Source organism: Berghia stephanieae, chromosome 3, assembly GCF_034508935.2.
Source record: "Berghia stephanieae isolate SIO BIC M18660-M18661 chromosome 3, UCSD_Bste_1.3, whole genome shotgun sequence".
In the NCBI taxonomy this organism is placed as follows: Eukaryota; Metazoa; Mollusca; class Gastropoda; order Nudibranchia; family Aeolidiidae; genus Berghia; species Berghia stephanieae.
In genome coordinates, this window is record NC_088362.1 from 103,685,388 (window position 1) to 103,700,070 (window position 14,683).

Consider the following 14,683-nt stretch of genomic DNA (forward strand, 5'->3'; position numbering starts at 1 on the left):
AAAGAGAAGAAGAAACGACATCACTATCGGATCGTACACCCATGCGAACATCATAGGTATATGATTCAAGGGTGATGCTCCCATCCAACCACCCACTGACAAAGACTAAGTTGCCAAAGATAATAACACTGATAACAACCATGATCATGATAGTTGTCTCATTGGATGATATCATGCCAAGTTGCCTATCACAAAGCAAAACAAAAGAAAAAAACAGAAACAAAAAAAATAAAATTACCAATGTTATTAGTTACAAATATCAAATATCCTGATGAACAAGTCTGAAGATGTTAGTATGAATGAAGGAATATATTTATTTTTCTACATATCATGAGAATTCTATCTTTGAAATAAAGAAAAAATATCATACAAGTGCAAGACTCCAGAAAGTAAATAAAACGATGCACACATTTCTCATTGTCTGGAAACCCAAGAACAATGGTTCTTACCTCGCCAGCTATCCATAAAGACTTTCCCAAACTGAAAGCATTCTCCTTGCCTTCCTCTCTCACATCAATGTGCTGCAACACTCCATCGCAAACCTTCCAAGTGGCTGTCAGATGATCTGCACCCTGTTTCATAAAAGTTTTAAAAAACACATATCAGTTGAAGGGAGTTAATTAAAAAAATTTAAAACATGCTGCAAATGTGATATTGAAAAAGCAAGTAAACAACCTATTTGATTTAAACTAAATTTTTCAGGCTTGTATTGACACTCATTCACTCCAATTCTTCAAATATCATTTAAGTTTGATAAACACAAAGTTCAAGATATTTTTATTTGAGAAGTGGTTTTAAAAAATAAAAAGTAACAATGATCCCTTTATCAATGTGTCAGGTCCGTGTTTGATTGGCGGTAACGGACATCCAGAATGAGGGTAATTTAGTGAAAGGTGGATACATCTGGGAAAGCAATGATGCCAGAGATAAACTGCTGATTTAAGGCTCTTTTTCATGTCGCCAAAAAACAAAACTGTTGTTCAATACAAAATTGCTTCTTTCACCGAGAAAAAAAGAAAGAAACAAACGGTCAAAGGCAACAAATTGTATGTAATAGAACTGTGTAACGACAGACCAGAACAGATTGAATTTTACTCTTAACTGGTATCAAATCTTATGGTTTTCATGAAGAGAGCAGAAACAACAATGCGTCTCTGGCTTCATGGAAACTTTAGTGACCTACTTCATACTGTTCGTTTGGTAATAATGGTTTGTCCCCAATAATAACCAGACAAATATAAGAGAAATAATGAATTGAAAGTAAAAATGAAAAAAAGTCCACTCATTCAACAAAAATTATTTAAAAAAAGAAATAAAAGATATATATATGACCTTGCTACTGGGTCGAATGATGACATCTCCCTGGTCCATATTCTCTAACAATTTCTCACACTCTCTGTAGTTGACATTATGGAAGTATGGGTGGGCAATGACACGCTTGATGTAAGCTATGGAAGGAAATCAATGACAGATTTGATAAATACAAATAAAAATTATTTTCTTCTTAGAATGGAAAAAATAAAAAGGTTTGATATTTTATTTTAATAAAAGGAGCTAGAAAAAAAATCCAATGATAATAAAACATTTAACTTACTTTGTCTTGCCTGTAATTTCTTTTTATCACTTTCTTTGTCCATGTCAATCTTCTCTGCATCATAATCGTAATACATGTCCTTTTGGGGTCTAGGAACAAAAAAGAAAAAATCCCAAAGATCAGTTTATTTCTAGATATTAAACGACCGCCACTGTCATAGCTTGACAATTCACTCCAATGCATTCCTAGACGCTATCATAAGAAATGGAAAAAAAATATTCTCATCAAACAAGACTATGGGCTCGCTCTCAAAACCTCATCATCATCCATTGTGGCTTGTGCTCTTGAGCACGTTGCCGGTCAGCTGTCTCCACGAATCACGATCCTCTGCGGTGCGCATGAAATCTGTGTTGCTTTTAAAATCACATTTGGCCATTCTTAAGTTATTTAAATAAGTCATTCTTTGTCTTCCTCTAGCTCTCTTTCCTTCGACCATCCCAGATCTAGGTTAAAATAGTAAGATAAATTTCAAACCAAAAGTGTAAAGCTTAATTAATTTTTTCCTCTTTCAATTAAAAAAAAAATAAATAAATAAAAACTAGACACAAAAACCTCATTAGCAGCAGTATGATTAGAAAACTAAGTGGCCTTGAAGCAATGGGTGAGATATAGTAACAAATGGGCGAAATATCCACTCAGAGTATACAAGGATCATCATTCCCGTTTCACTTTCCCTTGTCCCTTCATTCACCTTGTTACAAAAGACACTTTCCTTTCCACCAGGGACCAATCATTTACATTACACATTCCCTTGTACCTTCAATCACCTTGTTACAAAAGACATTTATTTCCCTTTCCATCTTAGACCATCTGGGCGCCAAAGATACTAAAATAAATTACATTTAAGAGAAAATGTGCTTGCATCAAAAAAAGTAATAAAGATATAGGGTGTGTGTGTGTGGGGGAGGGGTAAAATTCTAAACTAAAACCCACAAAAAGAAGAAGAAATAAGCAAACATATACCTCCACATATTGTCTTTGTCAGCCAGATCAGAAGACTTGCTTGTGAGTTCAACTTGAAAACGTTCAATGTCAATTTTGGTGATGCGGCAATGGACAATTTGATTCATCTATCATTATCCAAAGAGAAAATTAATTCATCATGAGGAAACATCATCATTAAAAATCTGCACATTCCTAATGAGATATGGGAAAGATGGCAGTGAGTACAGTAATGCAACACTGCCAGATTCTGATAAAACATGTTTAACTTTAAAATGTTGTCCAGAAAACTTTCACTTCAAATGTCGACCAAGATCAATCCTTATCAACAGGTTTCAATCTGAGACTTAACACTTTGTAACAAGTAACGAGTTTCATTTTTATTTTATTTTTTTGACAAGTTAGGGTGTAATCATAATTGATATTTGAAGTAAAGGTTTGGTTCTGTTTCGTATATGGCTGAGCATTAGCTTATTTTGCTTTTTAATCTCAGCATCAACTCTTTGAAAAATAGCTTATTCTCCAAAACTTTGCAACAATTTGATCTGGTCCAGACAATGTCCTATTCCAAAAATCTCATTGAATTTTACATCAATATTTTATCCCTACCTGTACACGATCTGACGGATCTCTGACTTGCTTGTCACTGAGATTCTTCTTGTGAATGAATCCAGTCACTCCACTGTCCAGCCGTGTCTTGACCCCAATGGCTGAACCAGGGCATTTGCCACTGTCAAAGTGACTCCACACCTAGCAAAAATACACACGATTTGTCAGCTTGATGGAAAACAAAGTTCTTGGAGGCTTTTAATCTAATAATAATAAAAAATAAATTTTATTTGTGAAATGCACACTTCCATTCAAATGATAGCTCTAGGCTCAATATTTTTACTTAGCGTACAAGGTATAACTGAGTGACAAATATTAAGGAGCAGGCACTGGTGAAGAATATAAGCATTAAATCGTCCCAACCATCAAGTAACCTCTGTGGTGCATTGGTAGCGCATCTGACCAGTAATCAAGAAGTCTGAGGTTCGATCCCCAGCTGTGGCATGTTGATTTTTTGGGATGCTTTTCTTCTCGTACTTTTCTTTCTGCTTTTTCTGGCATTGGTTTATATACACCTTTTTAGATAGGGTATAATAATGATTTGAATGAAAAAAGTGTAAAGATAAATAGAAGTTTACAAATGACAGTGCAAAATTCATATAAAAAAGATGATAGTTCTTGAATGACGGCGTAAAAATTGAAAAAGATCTCTTGAGAATCACTTTAATTTCCGACTGTATGAGACAGAAGGAACTGGCCCTCATTTACTTATCAAATCAATTAAATCTATGTTTTAAAATATATCTTCAAAACTTTCATCAAAACCTTAAATGCATAACACAATTATTTTCCTATTATATTCACCTTTGTTGTTATAATTTAATTGGGGTTGGTGGTGGTTGGAAGTTTTCAAATAGACCTCTTGACATATTTGAATGAAAGGAATTTTAGCAAGAGCTGCCTACACTGTTGATGTAAATCTAATCCTCTTCAAGATAAGTTCATTATAAGACAATTAAATAATGGATCTCGACGACAGGATTCCAAAGATCAAAAGAGAAAGATAAAGAAATTCTTTCAAACAAGAATTGTCATTAACTTTGATCCAGATGAAAGAGAGAAATTTTAACAAGATTCTTAAAATATATTGGCCACCTCCCCTCAAGCCCCCACTCCCTCTTTTCAATATGTTTTAAGCAGGGAAACAATCACTCACATCACATAACTCTGGGAACTCTGTCGAGTGACAAAAAGGACACTGCCACAAGCCAGTCTCATCGTCACGAACGGGATTAGCTTGATCTAGCTGGTCTCCTTGGGGTCGTTTGTAAGCAATACCAGACACACGACACATCACCAATTTACCTGGGAATTAAGGACAAGTACAATGATGACAATATGAAATCAATTATGATAATAAAATATGTTGATTAAACCATAAGATAGAAACGCTTTTTGCACCTGGTCATATCAATAGTAGTACTGAAATATATGACATTTGTAATGATTTTCTCATCAAAGGATGTCAAAAATTTATTCACAATTTATATATTTTTTGTAATTTCCACCTAATTATTTTAGATGTGAAAAATTCCTATCACCAAAAGAGACAAAAGCTTGCAATTGGTTTCTTGAAGATAAAAACTTTGAAAATAGGAAATGGTTGTCCGATGAAAAGAATGAGTGATAAACTCACCAACATAGAAAGTTTCAGGAGTTTCCTTGGTCAACATATTAAATCTTTCCTCTAGGGATGGTGAGCGATATGGGGTCCTAAGATCTTTGTAGCGATGATTCAACTCAGCACGAATATCGTACAATGTGATATGCTTGTCTCCATATCCCTGAAATTTTATATAATTTTAAAATTGTGAAACGTTACATTTCAAACACTTCTTAAATTGGGTAACAAATACTTCTTTCATTCCTTCAATTTTAATAAAGAACCCATAACCTAGAAAAAAAAAACAAAAAAAAAAAACAACAGAAAAAAATATATTTGCTCCTTTTCCACACTTCCTTCTCAGCCAATGTCTCATAACATATTCAGTTTTTTGGTTTCAATGGTATAAAATACTCTTCAGAAAAATGTGATTTTATCACACCACATCAATCCAAATTTTAAAAAATAATTTTTTAAATGGATAATAGCATATTTTTGGTGGTAATTTGTAAAAGTATTTTAACCATTGAGTTTAGATCATGGTAAGTGGCCATCCCTACCGTCGAAGACAGAATAATTGAGAGGGTGAGTTCTTGGCCTTATTCATTTTCTATGAAGAGAGATGGAAATAAGTCATATAAATAACTTTAACTATTGTTTTGACCTGACTACTGTCTTCTACTTCTAGAATCAACTGTTTTTCTTAGAATTATCTGTGCAAGAGAACTAAAATTAATCTTAGGCTGTCAAACATAAAGGGCAATAAAACACTTTTATCATACAAACTTTTGTTATTAATTATAACCATAAATAACTACACAAACCTGGCGCTCCAATTCTTCAGCAAATGCATCCAAGTCCAAATCTTTCAGACGTTCTGGGCTTTCTAGAATTTCCTCCAAAGCAGATGCAGGGTTGGCATCCTCTGCTGTGTCATCATATTCCAATGCATCGACTGCCATCTTACGGGCCCATTCATAAGCTTCAGGGTGGACACGAGATCCGTCTAGCACATCCACATAAACGTCTGACCTGTGTCAACAGAATTATTTTTTTAACAGCACGAAACCATATTCAAAAATACCATTAATTCCCATCCCCCTTATAGTAAAAAAAACAACAAATATTATTAAATAATTTTGCTGAGTGGTTTTTAAGAAATGGGATACAAGTTTTCAAAATGATCATTTCAGACTGACATTTGAATAACAGAAATGGGATTCATATCAATCACATAGCTACATAAAAAGAGCAGCAAGTTTTTCATATTACACTCTCTAATTATTCAATGTAAATGCTCTTCATAACACAGACCTGCGTACTTGAAAATTTAAAAATTCGTAGTTTATAGGATATAACAGTAATAGTCACTATAATTAACTTTATAGATCAACAATTTACCACCACAAGGGTCAAATAATCCTTCTAAATCATTAAAATTAGAATGTCTGACATCAACTTTCCTTTTCTATAAGTTTTAACGACTTTTCTAAATCATTAAAATTAGAATGTCTGACATCAACTTTCCTTTTCTATAAGTTTTAACAACTTTTCTAAATCATTAAAATTAGAATGTCTGACATCAACTTTCCTTTTCTATAAGTTTTAACGACTTTTCTAAATCATTAAAATTAGAATGTCTGACATCAACGTTCCTTTTCTATAAAAGTTTTAACGACTTAGGGGTGTTCAGGAAATTCTGAAATTGAAGCCAAAATTTTGTAATTCTACTAATTTTTCGTAGGAGTAGGCAGGTCTGATAACAGTTGTTGACACCTAACACTTCAATGCCTATGCCAGACCTTCAAACTTTTCAATACTAACAGAAATCAAGTTCTCTGCATTCAACCAGAGGGACTTAATACATGGGGGGAAAAAATCAACAAAATAAAAAGTTAAAAACAAAACTCACGTGTCTCCAAGCTGGTTGGTGTCAATCATGATAAATCCTGCACAGTTGATGAAGACTTTGGGGCCCATGTCACACAATGACACCAACTGAGTTCGGTTTTCCAGCCGACTATTGTTCTGCTTCAGTGTCTGTTCGATAAAAACATAACCAAAAACTTCTATGTCAAATGATATGATTAGGTAACTGTTGGTTTTATTTCAATATAAAGGAATAAGTATTATATGTGTGTGTGTGTGAGGGGGGGAGGTTATTATAGACAAAAATCAATATTATATTACGATGTTAAGTAAATTATTTCATTTAGACATAGGGACAGGTAGTTGACAAGTAAGCGGGCTGCTAAGTACAAAGTAAGAGAAATATTCATCTAACTTACGTTGATAATCTGTGAGGCCTTCCTCGGTCCAAGCCCACAGACAAACTGAAGGAGAGGTTGAGTGTAAGGAAATGCCAGCACTTGGTTGATGTCGACACCCACCTCATTAACACGATTAACAAATTCCAAGTATAGAGAATCTAAGAGATCCTCTTTAGCTAGAGCCTCCTTTAGGATAGAAAAAGGTTAAGCATTATAATACCTTGAAAAGGTGTGTGTTATACAGGGCCCAACAGGCAGGAAAAAAAAAAGAAAATCACCTCAACAAAATCAGCCTTCCTCAACTGGGTATCAAACCCGGTTTGTTTTTCTTAAAGGTTTTTACAGTGTTTGCGATATTTAGATCATATCAGTGCCAGTAAATAGGAAACTAACTAAACTAACTAGAGCTTTTTTATATAGCACAATATCCACTAAATGTGCTCAAAGCGCTTTACAAAGGGTTCCAGCAATATGTAACATGTAGAACGAGACATAACGCCTGTTAGGCGATATTACAATTTTATTCCGACAGAGACAACGCTGTTGATAGCCAGGTACTCATTTTACACCTGAGTACGGTGAGAGAATGTGAGTAAAGAGTCTTTTCCAAGGACTCAACTATGCGACAAGCGAGGTTCGAACCCAGGACCTTCCAATTCGAAAATGAGTGTCATACCACAAAGCCGCACAAGGAAGAAAATGGAAAAATCAAAGAATTCTAGAATTACTTAAAACAACCAAAAAAGTATTATCAGTATTATTCTGATAGGATTCTATATAAAGGATCCATAGTAGAAGGTCTGTCATAAGAAGACGAATGCAGCTTATCACAGAAGAATACAGCGCTTCCAAGCAACCTAGACTAAGTTAAAGTAAAGATAAAAGTCTAATAGGATGGGGGACAATATGTGTGTAAAAAGCCTTTCCCTAGGGGTACCTACTGACAAGATTTCAAACCTGGGGGGCTTGTCTTAAGGTTACCACTAAACCACAGTGACACATAATTATGTTTTTTGTTTTTTTTTTGTTTTTTAAGTGTTTTACAGCGCTTGCAACACATTAAGGTCATATCAGCACCAGTAAAAAGGAAGAAAATGGGATAGTAAAAAGTTCTAGAATTACAATTAAAGCACAAAAGAAAAGGTAAGACAAAGGGGAATTGGTTCAAATAGGGAACAGATGTAGATTCCAAGAGCACACCGTCAAAGTACTTAGTTTGAGATCACCTAAAAGTCTCATCCAGACACAAGCACAGGTCCCAACTAAGAGGAATACACGCAAATGTTTACCAATTATATAATATAATATGTAAACTAAACATAATACAATGCATAACAGAGAGATGATTTACAAGGAAAAAAATATCATCTCCCAAAACTATAACTATACATTCGACTGTTTCCCTCCCAGCCAAGGAACTCCGGCAAGGATCAGGACAAAACTAAGTAATCTCATTCCAAGACAATGACAGGCAGGGATGTAAATGCAAAGTTGAAAAAAAATCTGAAATTCTGCGAGCTCATTTCAATAGTCTAAACTCCAAGTGACACTCCAGGAATGAGGTGATAAATGGCCTTCTGATTGTGACAACATTTTTAGGACTTTTGAGTGATAAGTCTCAGAATAAAATCTAAATTATTTTGTTTATGGATGGATTTTAATGATTTATGTCTCCTTTTTGTCCTATTTGGTGTTGGTCATGCTTAAATCAGTGCCCATTAATTTAGTATTATCCTTATCTTTATCTTTATTAAACAGGGTTAAATTAGTTTGGGGTAATGAAAAAATCAGAATTTTGGAATTCTTAACTTATTTTCACCGCACGTAATCCAACACCTAAACGTTTATATCAAAATTATATTCAGGTCAAAATATTACCCCCAATTACTAAATGAATCTGACAATAATAAAAACTCGTACTCAAATTTCAACAGCCATAATATTACTACTAAGGCCAATTTTGAGATTGGAAAGATGGTCACTTCCCGATATTTATCATTTTCTCAGGCCCCAAACCCTTCTGCTAATAACAAAGGCAATTAGAAGTACATTGCAATTAAAATACTACATAAGGTTTTGAATCGTGTTAAAAGCCCTTTACTTTATTGGTGTAGCTTTCAATGAGAACAAACAAATTTGATTTTTCCCCCCACCACAGTCCAAGGTTCGTGGCAGTCTCAACCAGAAATGAGACCCCATAGAAATTTCTCATAAAGACCAAGGCTAAGGGAAATGTATCTTCAGACTCATCATGACTGAAATGAATTGCAACACACAGGAATTACTTACAGAAACAGAAATACATTCCAACTGAGCCTTAGGAAGAAAGTGTAACAACAACTCAGCACTCAGTCATGAATACTCGATATGTATCCACCATCTTCTACTTTCGATTCTGCAGCTCATGTTTTGCTTCCGGTAAACTAAAAATAACCCTCCTTGTTTACACAACAGATGTGAATCTAGTTCCGAATTAAAATTAGGAAAATTCGGAAATTCGAACGCTATCAATCCTTAGTACTTCCGAATTAAAATTCGGAAGCTGTCGTGGAAATAAGTTGAATGGTTAAATACACGTATAATCATAACTGACACAACAGTAGTGTTAATTAAGTGTTTCAGTACATTGAAAATGGATATTCACTGCAAATTCTCTATTGTACAGAGTTGTTGGTAGTGAGGTATTGAGAAATATTTAAATAGTTTGGGGAAGCTAGAAAATGTGTGAAAAATAGGAAATCCTAATAATTCTGAAAGATTTACATCCCTGGACAGGAAACAATTGGAAAACGGGCATGGAGGGATAGAAGACACAGCATGTACCTCCCTGCCCACTATGGGAGGTCAGGATCCCCACCCAGGACATATAATTAAAATATAGCAATACCTGAAGTGGGTGGTACTTGAGGCAAAGGACATCCTCATCTGGATTACACAGCTGTGCAAATTCTAGCAAAGGGTCCTGAAGACGTCTTGCTATGGAAATGGCATGGCGCAATGGGGCAGGGTAGTCTCGGAACTCACTCTGGGTGAAAATTAAATGAAAATCATTATTTTAATGTAGTGAATTTTCTGTATCACTCAATGTAGGAGTAAATAGAAAAACTTATATATCTCAATTAATGGTAGTAGATATGCATTGCTCTTAGAAAAACTTATATATCTCAATTAATGGTAATAGATATGCATTGCTCTTAGAAAAACTTATATATCTCAATTAATGGTAGTAGATATGCATTGCCCTCAACGCACCACAATAACAATTAAATATTGAAGACTAGTTTTTTAAGAAATTGAGGAATACTGGAAATATCTTCTTCTTCTTCTTCTAGGTTCCATGCCTGGTCCAGGCTTCGGATACTGCATGAATTATCTCTCTCCATTCCTCCCTGTCTCTTGCTTTTTCAAACAGCTCTTGGATTGTTAGGTTGGTGAAGCCCTTCAGTTGGTCTATGAGTGTTTTTCTTTGTCTCCCCCGGGCGCGTTTACCAGGTATTTTTCCACAACTTGCCAGGTATTCATTCTTATCTTTCCTTACTATGTGTCCGAAAAAGGATAGTTGTCGATCCACTATTAAGGGCATTAGTTTCCTTTGTTGGTATGTTTGTTTTAGCACTTCTTCGTTCGTTTTGTGTGCAGTATACGATATTCTCTGCATCCTTCTCAAGCACCACATTTCAAAAGCTTCAATGTTCTTTTGTGTTTCTGCATTTGTAGTCCAGCTTTCGCATCCGTATAACAAGATTGGCCACACGTAGCACTTCAAGACTCGGAATCTAATCCCGAACGACATCTGTTTGTTTTTCAAAATGTTTCCCAGGTCCATGAAGGCCTGTTTGGCTGGAGTTATTCTTGCTCGTATGTCTCGGTTACATCTTCCATCTGTTGTCACTGGAAATATATGCCATTTAAAAAACAACTAACTTCAAAAATATCAAATTTGCACAAAATCCATTCCAATTAGTTCATGTTTTTGACACGTGAATAAGCATCCTTGGGTAAAAAAGACCCATTGAAAAATATAGATACAATGACTGAAAACTCGGTAAACGAATGGCATTTAACTCCTCAGATCAGCCCAATATATTGTACTAAAATGAGCTTCAATTAAAAACAAATGTAAATTTAGAATTTATTTTTCCATGTTTGTTTTTCTAATACAGGAAAAAATATACTTTAAAATCTTAATGAGTAAATATTTAATCATTCAAACCTACTTCTGCCCTTTTGGTGTTTTCAAAGATCATGGCCATTTCATTATCCACAAGTTCCACATTGATAGCTGGCATTTGGTTCTCCATTTCCAACTCACTGACAATGGCTTTGATGTCATCCATTACCATTAGGGCCATTCTATGAGGACAAAATGGTCATCGGGCGGTGTGAAACTTTGTAACATTATATTAAAATGAAATACATTATTTCATATGGATTATGACTATTTCAGCAATGTTTTCCAATTTCATAATTTTCAACAATGTTAAAAAAAAAAAAAAAAGACATTTGTTGTGTAGTGATTATACAAGTGACAAAATGTCATAATCTCTGTTGTGTGGTGATCATACAAAAAGGGACAAAATACCATAAAACCATTAAGTATAATTGCAACAACAATAAATTATACAACATTGTAAAAGATTAGCATAGGTGATCTTCAACAAATCTACAGTGCAGTGCCTAGCAGAATAAAGTAAGTAACAAACAACCCACCTGGATTCTGGTGAAACAGCTATTACGTGGGGCTTTTTATCCTTGATGAATTCTTTCAATCTTTCCAAATCTTTTTCCTTTGATTGAAAAAATATGAAAAATTCATTATGCAAAACTAAACAATAACAGATAGTTAATTTGTTTATTTTCTAAAAAGTTTGGTAAATACTTTTTCAAAAAAAAAAAAAAAATAAATAAGTAAATAAAATATAAAATTGAACCATCAATTATTCATCAAAAAAAAATATTTAAAAAATATATATATAACATTTCTCTATTATAATCATCTATTGTAATACAAACACTATATCTATTGCCAACAATACAGCCTATAACATCTTATTTTCAATGCAATGATAGCTGACAACTTCATCATTATTATTTCTTCTGTTCACCAGCATTTTCTCAAAATAAAGGGCTGTTTACATGTTATCAAAACTTCTTGATGAACCACCTTCCCATACACAATCTTACCTTCCCCATCTTATCCACCTCTCTCCAAGCATTCTTCCTCTTTGTGATATGCTCCAATCTTATAAACTCCATCACTGACGCATCTCCGTCAATAAGGGCACCAAATCCTGGTACATCTCTAAAAATAACAAACAAGTTTAAAATATACAAAATAGCAACATTTAAAATTCAATCCCAATTTGACAAAAATATTGAAAATATAGACCTGCATGCGAGTCCTGACCAAATTGTCTGAACTTTTTCACACATATCGCATTACCGGATATTTTATTTTGTAACTCAGTACTTAGTCATATACATTTTCTTTTGGATTGTCCTACCGAATATATTTATTTTAAAATGTTAAAAAGTACCAAACATTTATAGGGACAAGGGACAGCATGGAGGTAGAGTGGTAGTTTTATATTTTTTCAAAAATAAAATTAATAATTATTTTTTACATAGACAGATAGGCCTTTAAAAACCATTTAATGAGATACCTTACTTTTGGATCTAGGATAAACGGTTCCAAAGTTATGATGATTTTACTACTCTAAATTTAGTCTTACAAAAAGCTCAAAATTGATTGAGAATTCCCCCACTGGGAAGCCTCTCGATAAGGTGACTACTGATTAAAACGGGATCTTAGCATAGAGAAAAGAGGGTTGGTCACTTGTGGTCAACATTAAACATACTGCACTGCCTTCAATCTTTATGAAATTTGATATAGACACAGACAAATGATTTATCTAGATGCCTTCTCTTTTATTTTTTTTGCTATCTCAATTTGAAAAAGATTTCAAAAGTTTTAAAATGATGTTATTTTTATCAAATTCTAATTTTTGATACAATATGTCAACATTGATTTCTATCACTATCACATCAAAAGAAATCTTGATCTCTGCCCTTTAAAATGATACCAGAGCCGTTCATATACTGTGAAAAATAATGCAACAGTGATTATAATTATATGAAATTGTGTTATACAAATTTTAACCCAAAGTTGCGCTTCACTTGTCCAATGGCTAATCGGCACCTGTCTACCTACAGACTGGGCTAGGGCGAGGATTGAGTGAGTTAAGAAATCTTGTGAAGCTTGGAGAGAGGACGAGTCTCTGTCTCAGCAGTGAAAACAGCCGTCAACGACTGAGGTGTTTTTCTTTTTTCTCTCTTGTGTTACTCACTTTGACTTTGACTGTCTGTGAGAATGCCTCTTTATGAATGATTTTCCTTTGCCACCGTAATCGGACCCCCACAGTAGTTTTTAACCTGGAATAATTGATCTTATCTCTAACTCTAAAGAGCAATAACCATCCCAATCATTAGACTTTAATCCACTGGCAAAAAAAAATACAAAATGCAGCACCCGGCTGGGCTGGCTTTCTCACGTACTCCGAAAGAAAATCATCGCCAATTCCATTTGAATAGATTTCGAACACCATTCTCAACTGACTTCAGATCCGACGAACGGTCAAAGAATTGTTCAGGCATGATAACAAAAAATAATGTAAAAGAGTAATAGATCAAAATATACAACGACAAATCCCGAAAGTTTATTGATAGAGCGAATAAAATTGAAATGTAGCAACGTTCAATTGAACAAACAAAAGTTACTTGAATGGAATACCGAAAGTATGAAAACGAAAGTTAACGAACTGCGCATGCTCGATTATATCGACACACTACTCGTTTTTCAGACAATGAAGAGTTGCGGTCGAATCGGAGACTAGCGGAGTTTCCCGATAATTGCCGAACGAGCGTAACGAGGGCTTGAAAGTGCCGACAATATTGTCGGCAATCCGACGCCCATTCGTCGGCACTTGACTGCTCGCCGCCGGTCGAGTTGGGGCTCGCCGACACTCCGACAATTGACGTCACTCGCAATCAGATTACTTTAGCAATAAAATAAAAATAAGTGATCCGGGAGATCGCAACTACCGTGATTGTCGGAAAACCGACAATTGTCGGCACACATGCAGGTCTAAAAATATATTTCTCAGATATTAATCTCAACCAGCCAATGATAAAAGTATAGGCAAATCAACAAGGGGAAAATTTGTTGGGTTTTTTTAAAGCGCAAGCTTTAATATGGCTAATATCCACTAAATATGCTCTAAGTTCTTTAAAAGCCAAATTCAACACGACATGTGGAACAAAACATATGCCTGTTACTCAATATTCTAATTTTTTTTCCTACAGAGGCAACATTGTTGCCAGCCAGGTACTCATTTTACATCTGAGTAAGGTGAGAAATGTAGTATTGGGCCTTTTCTCATTCAATCTTGCCCTTTCAAATATCAGTAGATTTCTCTCAAATGCAGTTCTGAGCAAATGACAAAGATGATAAAGAAAATTAAACAAAAAATAACCAAATAAAAAGTGAAGACCCTGAAGATTTCACTCCACAACAAAGCGAGAGGCATGTTTTATAACAGACTTATTTTTTCGATTTTGATCATCTGCCTCATCAGTTATTATGTTGGCATGAAATATATATGTGCT

The 14,683-nt window shown here is 34.5% G+C and overlaps 1 protein-coding gene across 1 annotated transcript in view; it reads right to left on the reverse strand.

Annotated features, from left to right (window-relative positions):
- LOC144969042 (transcription elongation factor SPT6-like) overlaps positions 1 to 14,683 on the reverse strand; it is a 37,719-nt gene that overhangs the window by 6,885 nt on the left and 16,151 nt on the right. Inside the window, exons 19-32 of the mRNA XM_078908021.1 lie at positions 12,203 to 12,320; positions 11,729 to 11,805; positions 11,236 to 11,371; positions 9,906 to 10,043; positions 7,037 to 7,204; positions 6,661 to 6,788; positions 5,573 to 5,780; positions 4,782 to 4,929; positions 4,302 to 4,450; positions 3,146 to 3,286; positions 2,558 to 2,664; positions 1,595 to 1,683; positions 1,333 to 1,448; positions 450 to 572 (exon numbers count right to left, since the gene is read on the reverse strand). Coding sequence (XP_078764147.1) covers positions 450 to 572; positions 1,333 to 1,448; positions 1,595 to 1,683; positions 2,558 to 2,664; positions 3,146 to 3,286; positions 4,302 to 4,450; positions 4,782 to 4,929; positions 5,573 to 5,780; positions 6,661 to 6,788; positions 7,037 to 7,204; positions 9,906 to 10,043; positions 11,236 to 11,371; positions 11,729 to 11,805; positions 12,203 to 12,320 — 1,846 coding nt within the window. The remainder of the gene's footprint in view (positions 1 to 449; positions 573 to 1,332; positions 1,449 to 1,594; positions 1,684 to 2,557; positions 2,665 to 3,145; positions 3,287 to 4,301; positions 4,451 to 4,781; positions 4,930 to 5,572; positions 5,781 to 6,660; positions 6,789 to 7,036; positions 7,205 to 9,905; positions 10,044 to 11,235; positions 11,372 to 11,728; positions 11,806 to 12,202; positions 12,321 to 14,683) is intronic.